The 12,298-nt window shown below is 40.5% G+C and overlaps 1 protein-coding gene across 5 annotated transcripts in view; it reads left to right on the plus strand.

The window, feature by feature from the left end:
* rasgrf2b (Ras protein-specific guanine nucleotide-releasing factor 2b) overlaps positions 1-12,298 on the plus strand; it is a 50,524-nt gene that overhangs the window by 13,414 nt on the left and 24,812 nt on the right. For all 5 annotated transcript variants that reach the window (XR_009787740.1, XM_061767642.1, XM_061767641.1 and 2 more), the window contains 11 exons: positions 1,313-1,419; positions 3,477-3,624; positions 6,498-6,587; positions 6,675-6,811; positions 7,407-7,523; positions 7,630-7,709; positions 9,533-9,726; positions 10,283-10,392; positions 10,485-10,603; positions 11,793-11,953; positions 12,030-12,096. Coding sequence is in view for 4 of the 5 variants with exons in the window: in XM_061767642.1 (XP_061623626.1) it covers positions 1,313-1,419; positions 3,477-3,624; positions 6,498-6,587; positions 6,675-6,811; positions 7,407-7,523; positions 7,630-7,709; positions 9,533-9,726; positions 10,283-10,392; positions 10,485-10,603; positions 11,793-11,953; positions 12,030-12,096 (1,330 nt within the window). In the remaining variant the exon portion in view is untranslated. The remainder of the gene's footprint in view (positions 1-1,312; positions 1,420-3,476; positions 3,625-6,497; positions 6,588-6,674; positions 6,812-7,406; positions 7,524-7,629; positions 7,710-9,532; positions 9,727-10,282; positions 10,393-10,484; positions 10,604-11,792; positions 11,954-12,029; positions 12,097-12,298) is intronic.

The following is a 12,298-nucleotide window of genomic DNA, read 5'->3' on the forward strand; positions in this document are numbered from 1 at the left end:
GCCTGCTGCTACTTAGCTTGCTGGCTACCTAGCTTCACGCTGTGTTGGATCAACTTTCTCCCATTAAATCTGCGCTGTGATGCGATCGCCTTCTCCAGCAATGGCTCCTTTTTGGCTTCCATTGTGGCGCTTTGTTATCGTTATCGGTTAAACGCAAGCCTCCTTCTGCTGAGCTCTTTTTTTTTTTTTTTTTTTTAAAGAAAATGTAAACAAACTTTATTGAGATCTCGGTGAAGCTACAATGCATGCACGTGCAGAAGCAATGTGCACTAAGTCAAAATGGCGATGCTTGTCGGCAGCATTGCAGCGCTTGTTAAAATAAAGTAAGAAGTATTTTATGCTTTGTCTCGTTTTGATTCGAATGTGAAAATTTTGATTCGGGATTCATGTTTTCATTGGGATTTGCGAGTCAATCCAATTTACCACTGACTTGTTCGTAGCAGTAACAATAACCAATTGATTAGATATAGAATAATTTGTTCAGTAGAATCAGTGGCGCTTAATGTTTTTAATCAAACGGTGAACCTTCCCAATTCACCGCAGATTATATGCTCCAGACCCACCTGCTATAGGTGATATAGAGAGGCCATTGAAAAAAGTATTAATCAAATACATTGTAGATGTATTTGAACAAAAAAAAACAACAACAAAAAAATGCAAGCACAATAGGAATAAACAATGCTACGAATGTCCCGATCACCTTTTTTATTGCATCCGAGTCGAGTCACTTGATTTTGAGTATCTGTCGATACCAAGTCCGATCCAATACCTTGACAATGCATTAACACTATACTGTAGATTTCAATTTTAACATACTGTAGTATGCAAGATTCCTATATTTGATTTCTTCCCTAGTAAATGATACATTTACCGTACATCGTTATGTAAAAGCGTGTGTGGTGGCAGGTGGTTGAATGCTCGACTCAGCTCATCTACAAACAACACAACTGATTAATTGCCTCGACAAATGCAACCAGTAGGGCAGAGGTTTGTCACAAAATAATTCACTTTTTTGCCCAGTTCCAGTCAGAACTCATGCTTCTGATTGCTGAAACCTACCATAATGCTGAATATATGTTATTGTCGTTTTATGTCTGTTGAAGCCGTCTTCACCCCATAAGGCCTCTCGTTCTTTTTTTTTTTTTTTTTTTGAATGAATCTCAGCTGTGAAAGTGTGAATAGCGAATCCAGTGAAAGGCAATGACTCAATATGTCTGTAGCTTATGCGCCGATTATTGCTAAAATCGAGGAGAGCATTTGCGAGTGTCATGTGTTTGACAAGCTCCTCTCGTTCCTTCATTTGCACCTGCAGCACTACTTCCTCGTGGTGTTCGGCCATGATGGACAGAAGCCTCTGGAGCTGCGGACGGAGGAGGAAGTCGAGTGCGACCAATGGGTGGAGGCAATTCAGCAGGCCAGGTACACAATGACACAGCAGCCGAATCTCTAAATACATTTAATGGATCTTACAAGTCTATCCCGCCAAGGTTCACATTGATCTAATTGTTGGTGGTACAAAAAAACCAAAAAAACAGCATCAACCAGCATCATTTGAGGAAAAACTATGTCACCTCGAGTTGTGGTTTAGATGATGAAAGCGATGTGTTAATAAATGCTCTGAAGTCTGAAATATCCGACAACGTCACACCTTGAAACGTTGTGATACAATAACAAAATGTCAGATGATCACAATACGATAGTATTAGTTTTGTATTGCGATATTGTTGTGTGATATCAGATTACTTCATCTCAGTGAAGTCTGAATAGCGTCCGTCTTCTCAGTTTTCTGGAATGCAGCCTTGTGTGCACTGGTGAGATTAGCATGGAATGTGTCATTGCAGCAGTTTTACCAGAGCAGGACAACATGTTTTCATTAAAAGAAGAGCAAAGAACAGTACAAAGGACTTTTAGACTATTGATGAAGTTGATTTCACTCTTCTGACTGACCTCAGCAGGAAAAAGTGACTGCTCGTCAAGCAACCACAAATGATACTTTACCCCTCCTTTACCCATTCACCTTCCACATTGTTTGCAGATTTACTAGGGTTGAACAACATCATTTCAGAGTTTGACAGCATCTACTTAACCAGACTTTGGTGCTTAGGTGCCACTGTGGTAATATACCTCGAGTTCTTGGATTTTGGGGGGTGTTGAGGCGTAAGCAAGAAAACGGTAATGATAGCTTTCGGCCATGTCGCTCGGTGTGCGGTGGGCCTAAATAGCTTGCATTTGCGCCGGTTCACCGCTGATGCGAGTGAAGGGCGTTCAAGTTTTTATATAGTGGAGGAAGACTCATGCCGGACACCCAAGTGCGCCACTGGCCATTAATAGCAACGCGCCAAACACTGAAGTGGTGCAAAACAGTTTGTTGCTATATCTGCACAATTGAGTACTACATAGTTCTCAGACCTTGCACACATTTTCAGCAATTACCTTCAAATATGTACTGTATTATGTATTCAGAAACAAACATCCAACTTCATGTTTCGCTGGAGACCTTTGAGCTAGGACTGGCTGACTCCAAAGAAGAAGACTTGTAAGATTAAAATAGATATACAGTGTGAGAATGATAAATAGCAGCAAAGAGCGGTATGCGTCAGACTATGCGAACGGAATTACGGCAAACATATCAAGGCCGAGTACTTCACAGGGGGTCTGTGAGTGGTGTCCCCCTTAAGAACGCCATTCATTAACTCAAGAACATTTAACATCCACCTGTCTGGTGAACTGTAAATTAAATACTGACATTTTTTAAAATTAGAAACCACATGGTGCAAAACCATTAGAGTGATGAAATATGTTTGAGAGAAAAAAGTTATTTTTGTATCGTTCAGAAGAAAGTTCTTCGGACAAATACAAACTCAGTTAGCTAATTGTGTTTGAAAAACAAATACTGCATAGGGAAATAAAGCTAAGCAAAACATCCGATGTTAGGATGTTGCCGTGACCGCAACTGAAGTACGGCGTACTTCACTTCAGTTTATTTCATATCATCCGTATTAGAGGTGCAAAAATGGATCGATTAATCGTCAACTAACCTGCAGCTTCTCAACATGAATTATTCTCAGTTTTCTGTAGACCTCCATGAAAGAACACTGATTATTATAATCAAAATTTGCAAGACATTTGCAAACCTCTGCTTTTACTTTGGAAAACAATTATGAACATTTTTGCCTATTTTCTGACGTTACGATTAGCCAAACCAGTAACTGAATCATATAATCAATATACATTTTTGCATTTTCTGGATTGTCAATTTGTTTTTGACTAAATGGATTAAAAAAAAATCTGATTCATCATTTAATCCAAAAAAATTATCGACAGATTAATCAATTATTAAAATAATTGTTTGCAGCACTAATCTGTATGTTTCGGGACATTATTGCTTGTACAGTATTATACTCAGTCACAGTTTGCCGCTCATGCTGACATTTCTTCAACATCATTTATTAAAAGGACAACTGCTCCCCTTTCAGTTATTCTGACATCATTATCGAGCGAGAGGTGCTGATGCAGAAGTACATCCACCTGGTGCAGATAGTGGAGACTGAGAAGGTGGCGGCCAATCAGCTACGCACACAACTGGAGGACCAGGACACCGAGATCGAGAGACTGAAAGCGGAGGTATCTGGCAACACACGAGAGACACTTTATTAGGTACACCTGTGGAATTTGTTCAGATCTAATACAAGAGTTGCTATCACTCATAATTCCTTTACAAAGGAAATAATGTTCAGTTTAGATTGACACTGTCTGAGAGACATTCATTTTTGTAGTATTTTGTTTGTAGATTATAGTACGAGTGACCCGATTTCCGAGATATGAGCAGTCATTCTGCTGACTTGTTGTTTTGACTTGCGAGCGTAAACTTGAGATATGAGGTCCGTATGGTGGAAGTGAACTTACCGTAATTTCTCGTGTATAATACACACCCATGTATAGTACGCACCCCCAAAGTTGACCTCAAAATTCTGGAAAACCCTTCTACCAATGTATAATGCATTTTTACAATGCATGATTTTGCTTCTACCCATATGATCAAAACATGAAGTATTATCTGTATTTTGTTAGTTTTTTCAAATAATTATTCTGAAGTTAAGCACTTCATTTGAACACATAATACTTTATTTTCATTTAATTTCTCTTATTTTGAAATTCACAGCTCTACTTTTATTTAGTAAATGAGAAAACACACAGGCGTGCTCATACATTTGATTACCCAGGCAGAATTTGTAAGATGGGTACAATTCTTTAAAGAAATCTTGAAGGGCCCGGCGAAACACATTTAATTTTATTTTAAAGGGATTCAAATTAAATTGTGAAGCATTTCAGAAAAGCATTATCATTAAACAAAACATAACCATAAAGAAATTAATGATGGTTGTTGATCAGTCATCAGTCGTATTTAAAAACACAATAAAAAATTTACAAATTCAGCCAGGGTATGTAAACTGAGTACAACTGTACATATATATGCAGTTACACTTCCCGTCATATTGGAATGAAAGTCTAGGCTACACTTTTTTCATAACCTCTAGGTGGCGGTGGCATACTAGAATGAAAGTGTACACCTTTCTCATAACCACGAGGTGACGGTGGCATATTGGAAAGAAAGTGTACACCTTTCTCATAACCTCTAGATGGCGGCATAGATTTATAAAACTTGTGTTGTTGTTTTTTTCCATTTTCCCCTATACTTATATATAATGCGCACGATTGACTTTTAACAATTTTTGGGGGGAAAAAATGCGCATTATACGCAAGAAATTATGGTAACTCACTTCACAATAAGCAGCACTTTGGTAAATAGTGAACGATTATTTAAAAAAAAAAGTATAATAACCACAATGAGCACATTAAATACAATTATAATCCCTTCTGATAGTGAACAGTATTATCTTTGTAAATGTACAATTATTACAAAGACACACGCACACACACGCACACACACACACGCACACACACACACGCACACAAACCCATGCAGGCTTTAGTGAACTTTGCTACGTTGTGAATCTTGATTGACTCTTGTTACATAAACACCCAACCACAGGAAATTATTGTTTTAAAGAAAAATCCATAGTGATGATTTCTCCTCAAGTAAAGAGTAAATAAGCGTATGGTGGCATTGTCATGAATGGTCAGTTCTGATAAAACTGCTGCTGTTGCTGTTGCTACGCAGATTTTGTGGGTTACGGTCATTTGTTTCCACAAACTCAATGGTTAAAAACAAGTTACTTGGCACCAATATGCCACAAAGCAATACATTTATATTATGCAGGGCTTCAGTCTGAGCACAAAAGCTGAATAACAGGGGATAGGATAAACAAAGATATGTTGGTAGTTAATAAATAATAATTTTCAAACAAATTAATTGAAATTGAACAATTTCCCGCAGCACCCCTAATGTTCTCTCATGGCACATGCGTCTCGATTCTAAATTGTCCGTCAGTGTGAATTTGCCTCACTTGCCCCTAATGGAACATCACCGCTGATTCTTGCTTATCCAGCTGGCTCATGTAAGTCATGGTTGTACAATATTCTTGTCCAGGTGAAAGATTATACCATAATGTGCGTTATAATGTAATGCTGTGTAGAATTGCTGTCAACATGCTGGAAGTTTTGGGCGAAGCAGCAATTGGCCCCAAAGGGAACCGGCAGTTATCATCTCCATAACTCACACCTCCAACGCCATGTGGTATTGTGCCTTGATAATTTGGTGTTATCTCGCCATGATCCTTTGCATGATCATCAAAATGCTAACGAAATACTTTTTTTTTTTTTTTCTCCTCTAAGGGAACATCTGCTCGTGCAATGGGGCCTCACATTAAAAAACATCATTTGAGAGCCAGTGTACAGCCGGCAATCCATCTCATTAAAAACACATTCTTGCTTGCGTGTGGGTGCGTGTGTGTGTTTGTGTGTGCGTGTGTGTGTGTGTGTGAGGTGCTATGTGTTTATGAATAATTAAACCAGCTAGCCTCTGTAACTATCAACAGTTGGCAGCCTCCTCTTTGCACCCATTTGCATGCTGCCACTGCGAGTGTGTCAGGTTGTTAGCTTATGAAGTTTAGTTTCATGCAAAAAGGCTGTAAGGCAAAACAACCAATGTTACACACAGAAGCAGGTGCTGAGAAAAAAAAAACAACAACAAAAGCTTTTAGCTGCTCTAAAAAAAAAGGAATCATTTACAATTACCACACGAAATCTGTTGTTCTCAGTTCTTTGCAAGCGTCAATTTGCTTGGCCTCTGCTTGGAAATGTCCCGTTTTTAAAATGCTACAGACAGAAGAGGTCTGAACACAAGTCTTTAAAATGCCTTTGACACTTTGCTGCCAGTCAAAGAACAATTACGGAGACTGATGATGATTTCCTTCACTTTGCTTGGTCCCCCAAAAGAAATGCAATAAAATAACATCCATGCCAAACCACGAGTATGCTGGGGTCCATTGTATTCATGTGTGTTTTTATTCCAATTATATGATTTGTGTTTGCAGATCATTGCTCTTAACAAAACCAAGGAGCGTATGAGGCCTTACCACGTCAACCATGAAACAGAAGATCCGGACATCAAAAAGATCAAGAAGGTAAGTGTTTTCTTTTATACGTAGTTTTACGTCTTCATCATTCAAGCTGCTCCAAGTTAACTTCTATGTGTGATTGTATTATTTCAGGTGCAGAGTTTCATGCGGGGCTGGCTCTGTCGCAGGAAGTGGAAGATCATCGTGCAGGACTACATCTGCTCTCCTCACGCCGAGAGCATGAGAAAGAGGAACCAGATTGTCTTTAACATGGTGGAAGCAGAGACAGAGTATGCATGGGGATGTTGAAAAGCTTTGTGGTGCAACATTCACTTGCGAGACTCTCTGCTAATTAAGAAAAATGTTATCGTGCACTGTATTTCCTAGAATTCTGTATTCCGGTGTCCAACAGACGCCGTGCCTCAATTAATTGTCCGTGGTACACATTTGAATAATTAAACAACACTGCTCACATGGATACCTCCTTTCTTCATTCAAGAAAGTACTAAAAATCTAAATATATTATATTGTTCAATAATAGTGACAAAATGTGTTTTCAAGTCTGCTATCTTAATGCTAACATCCAATGTGAAACGCCATAGACAGGCTGTGGGAACAGCTAACATTTAAATGGAAAAAATATGCTACTGTTCTACAGTGAACGGATGTCCTCTTACTCTAACTTGCATAAGTCTAAATTCAGACTTGCCTGTACATACTGTACAAACTCAGCAAAAACGATTGCTAAAAATTCCACCATGTAATGGGGGCATGAACGATGAACCGCGATATAGGAGGGCAACACTATACAGAACATTGCGCAGATGTGTGCAGATACATTTTTCCCTAATAAGCTTGTTTTTGTGTACCTTCACTGGATGGCAGGTATGTCCAACAGCTCTACATCCTGGTCAACTGTTTCCTCAGGCCTCTGAGGATGGCTGCCAGTTCCAAGAAGCCCCCCATCAGCCACGACGACGTCAGCAGCATATTCCTGAACAGGTGCCCGCTGACAAACGGACAGATTTGGCTTTTAATCAAACGGCAGACGTGTTAATTATGCAAACCAAACTGACAAAAGCGGCGTGAACGCTGTGTTGCGTTACAGTGAGACCATCATGTTCCTACATGAGATTTTCCACCAAGGTTTGAAGGCCAGGATCGCCAACTGGCCCACTCTGGTGCTGGGTAAGCTGTTGATTGACCTCACACACACACACACACACACACACACACACACACACACATTGCGCTGACAGACAATAAGCAGCAAGGCCCCAAGGCATCGCCGTGTTTTCACCTGTGAAAACAGAAGGCCGTGTTCAGATTAGCATCGCCAAGGCAACACTCCACCGATATGCAGTACACGGCAGCAAATTACTTGTGACAAATCAATCAAAAGAAGTGAAGGCTCCGTTGTTTAAACATTTAAGTTATGCCCCACATGTATTGTAGCATCATGATAAGGAATTAGATTAATTTTGTCAGCGATATTGCGTAATTAAATCAGAGGTGCAGCCATTTGATTTAAATACATGTGTCCAGTGCCTTAAGTGTATTAGGAAAGTAAGTGCACGTGATATTCAAGTGTTTTATTTTATTTTTTCAAATAAATCAGAAGATATTGTGATATATTTACCCTCATTTTGTTGTTACTGGGTATTGGGTGTACACTGCATAAAAAAAAATAATAATAATAAAAAAAGAATGTTCGGGCTTGCATGGGTTTTCTCCGAGTACTTCCTCCCACACTGCAAAAACATGCATGTTAGGTTCACTGAAGAGCGGATTATCCACACGTGTGACTGTAGTAAGTGTGAGTGTGAATGCTCGTTCTATGTGCTTTGTAACTGACTTAGCGACCAGTCCAGGGTGCACCCCGCCTCTCACTTAAAGTCAGCTGCGATAGGCTCCAGCTCATCTGCTAGTAAAAAAAAAAATGAAATTACAGGGATTTGTTACATTATACATTATAAATGTTTGAAACTAATTGGTGAAAATGTGCAAAGACTGAGTACTATGTTATACTCAGTTGTGGAGATACAGCATTAAACAGTTTTTTACCATTTCAGTTTTTCTGATTTTTTTGGGGGGTGGGGGGGGCATGGCACGGCTAAAACGGCATGAGTGACCCCTCTACAATATAAGAACTTGAGTGCCTCTGTTCGCAATAGTACATTGCGACGTGCGGTTAGCTAGCTAGCTATGCCTCCACCCTGAAAATACATTTTTGGATAGTCTGGTGACGTGGCCGCTTTAGAATGCCTCATTGTCAGCCGGTAGTGCGCACGTCACACAGAGGCAGCATCGCTTTTTTTTTTTTTTCCAAGTCAGACTTGACAGCCAGTTTGTGGACCGGGGCTTCATGCTAACGTGGTCGCTTTAGAGTGCCTCGTTGTTGGCCATAATTGCATGCACATCATGGAGAGATGGTGGAAGACATTTCTTTTCACATTACAAGGACCTAAAGACTTGTATGGGCTGTCTATAGTACATTTGGAAAGTAACTGCATGTGATATTTAAGTGTTTTATTTTTAATGCATTTGCACTGACGGTGTAGTGGTACACTCGCCTGACATGGGTACAGGCACCATGGGTTCAGTTCCCACTTAGTGACGGTGTCACCATGGCAAAGCCTGACGGTGGAGTCAATGCTTAAACACTTGTTGGTTCCAGTGACTCACTGATCTTGAAACAAGTGCTTCACCACTTTAGAAATGATGTAACTGAGACGATAACTTTGGTTCACACCCACCACTGTGATCCACAACATAAAATCATACACTCTGCTGTACAGTAGTGCCGTAGCTAGGTAGGTCGAGGTATACATTATATTGATACCTGTAGATGGATGGATGGATGGATAATGGATAGCGACAGAGCAAATAAACATTCACAAACAAGTGTAATAAATCATTTTATAGTAGACAAATAGATCAAATATGTCAAAAGGTGGAACTAGTAGAGTCATTCATTATAATGCCAAGCTGATTGTCTGTCTTGTTTCCAGCCGACCTCTTTGACATCCTGCTGCCCATGCTGAACATCTATCAGGAGTTTGTGAGGAACCATCAGTACAGCCTGCAGGTTCTGGCCAACTGTAAGCAGAACAGAGACTTCGACAAGCTGCTCAAACAATACGAGTCCAACGCCGCCTGCGAGGGGAGGATGCTCGAGACCTTCCTCACGTACCCCATGTTCCAGGTCGGTTCACAGACGGACAGGTTGTTGGCGTGACAAGTTAGTAGTAGGATTTTGTATTAAAAATCCTGCAAAAAGAAAACAAAACATGCATATCTGGGTATTTTAGTATAGAATAGCAACATTTGGTGTTGTTTACTTTACTCTAAACATAACATGACTCCTTACTTCCATTTGCACTGCAAAATTGAGTATTGTTAATTATAGCTTTTATATTATGTATTTTTCTATTCTAACTGTATTTCAAACTTGGAGTTGCTCCCAAATTTTGTTGTGTCTGCATCACACATAACAATAAAGGCTTTCTAGAGTGAAATAACATTTTTTTTTGAATTTCGATGATTACAATGAAAACCCACAATTCACAATCTCAATAGATGGATAGATAGATAGATAAAAAGATAGACAAAGAATAGATTAAATAGATTAAGAAGAAAAAAACTACTGAAGTAAGTGAATTTTTCTACAATATTATAATTTATTGAGATGCACCTGTAGGCTCGCCCTGTAGCAAAGCACATTTTCTTCTAAATGATTGTATGTTTCTTTTGCGTGCAAGATTCCTCGCTACATCATCACCCTGCATGAGTTATTGGCCCACACACCTCATGAGCATGTGGAGCGCAAGAGCCTCGAGTTTGCAAAGTCCAAACTGGAGGAACTGTCCAGGTAAAGATTGTTTTTTTTTGCCTCTGTCTCTGTATCCTTTGTTTTGAACACTGACGACACTTTTGTGTGTTTGTGTGTGTCTGCGCGGTCAGAGTCATGCACGACGAGGTGAGCGACACTGAGAATATTCGTAAGAATCTGGCCATCGAGCGGATGATCGTGGAGGGTTGTGACATCCTGCTGGACACCAGCCAAACCTTCGTCAGGCAGGGTGAGTCTTCAGCACTTCAGTGGCACGTCCACATTTTCAGTAACTCGGCAGAAAATGCGATAAATTGATGAAATGCGTAGATTCCAAGTAAGGATTCGGGCGGACTCTTCCCCACATTGATTTGAATCAGGTTAACCTCCACATTATTCCAGTGGCTGCCTTGAGCAATTATTTAGCTAACTCAATGATGGACACGCATCTGATGTAGCATATTTAGACAATTTTTATTTGTCTATGCTTTTGCTGTACAGTATTAATTAATTAATTGTTTAAACTGTAAATATACCGAAACTTCGATGCCAAAACAGTCCAAGATCATTCCAAACTCATTTTACAACATTACCCTTAAAAACAAATGGTTTACAGATAATTTTATTTAGAAAAAAAAGGCACCGGAAGTGTGCATGTACTGTACATGCACATGAAGACTCTCTGTAATTTCCACTAACAACCCAGGGTAAATTTAGCTCCTCCCCGACAAAGCTTGTCTCTTATTACAACGTACTTCATTGACACCAATTACAACTTTCCTATTGAGCCATGGCCTTGGGGTGACTTTTTAAAATGTTATTTTATTAGTTTATTAGTAGGCGGCACGGTGGACGACTGGTTAGAGGGTCAGCCTCACAGTTCTGAGGAGCGGGGTTCAATCCCCGGTGCCGCCTGTGTGGAGTTTGCATGTTCTCCCCGTGCCTGCGTGGGTTTTCTCCGGGCACTCCGGTTTCCTCCCACATCCCAAAAACATGCACGTTAATTGAAGACTCTAAATTGCACGTAGGCGTGAATGTGAGTGTGAATGGTTGTTTGTTTGTATGTGCCCTGCGATTGGCTGGCAACCAGTGCAGGGTGTACCCCGCCTCCTGCCCAATGATAGCTGGGATAGGCTCCAGCACACCCGCGACCCTAGTGAGGAGAAGCGGCTCAGAAAATGGATGGATGGATGGATAGTTTATTCGTGCTGTTTGGGTGTATGTCAGCAATCGGTGTATTTTGATGATGTCATGCTATCATTAACAGGGTATATCCAAATATCTGATATGTATCAGATTTGATCCACATTGGGGTCATTCCAATCTGGGGATATCCAATTTGATGTTGTTTTTACGCTGCCCCAACGCATATCCCACTTGTGCAACTTGAGAGCAAAATTTGTATTTATTTATTTATTAAAATATTCTTCTTTCTTCAGGCTCTCTTATCCAGCTGCCATCGGTCGAGCGAGGCAAGCTCAGCAAGGTGCGACTTGGCTCGCTCTCCCTGAAGAAGGAAGGGGAGAGGCAGTGCTTCCTGTTCACAAAACACTTCTTGGTGTGCACGCGCAGCTCCGGCGGGAAACTTCACCTCCTCAAGGTGACCTCCGCAGCGCTTTCCTCAAGTAGTTTTAAAATGTTACTCGCAACCTTTGACCGCAGTTTTTTTCTCGCAGCAAGGCGGCGTCTTGTCCCTCATCGACTGCACCCTCATCGAAGAGCCGGACGCCGGAGATGAAGAGGGTAAGCCTACCGCACTTGCACGCAGGCATTTATGGCCTCACAGTACTAGTGGAGGTTAATTGGCTGTCAGCTGATAAGTGAATGCTAATGAGTTCCCTTTTAATATCAGCAGCTCTCCCTTTTAAAGGCCAGGTTAGGATCCTTTGACATTAACAGTCCATTAATTTGATCGGTTGTGAGGATGCAGAAATACACTTAAGAC

This window comes from Phyllopteryx taeniolatus, chromosome 3 (assembly GCF_024500385.1).
Source record: "Phyllopteryx taeniolatus isolate TA_2022b chromosome 3, UOR_Ptae_1.2, whole genome shotgun sequence".
In the NCBI taxonomy this organism is placed as follows: Eukaryota; Metazoa; Chordata; class Actinopteri; order Syngnathiformes; family Syngnathidae; genus Phyllopteryx; species Phyllopteryx taeniolatus.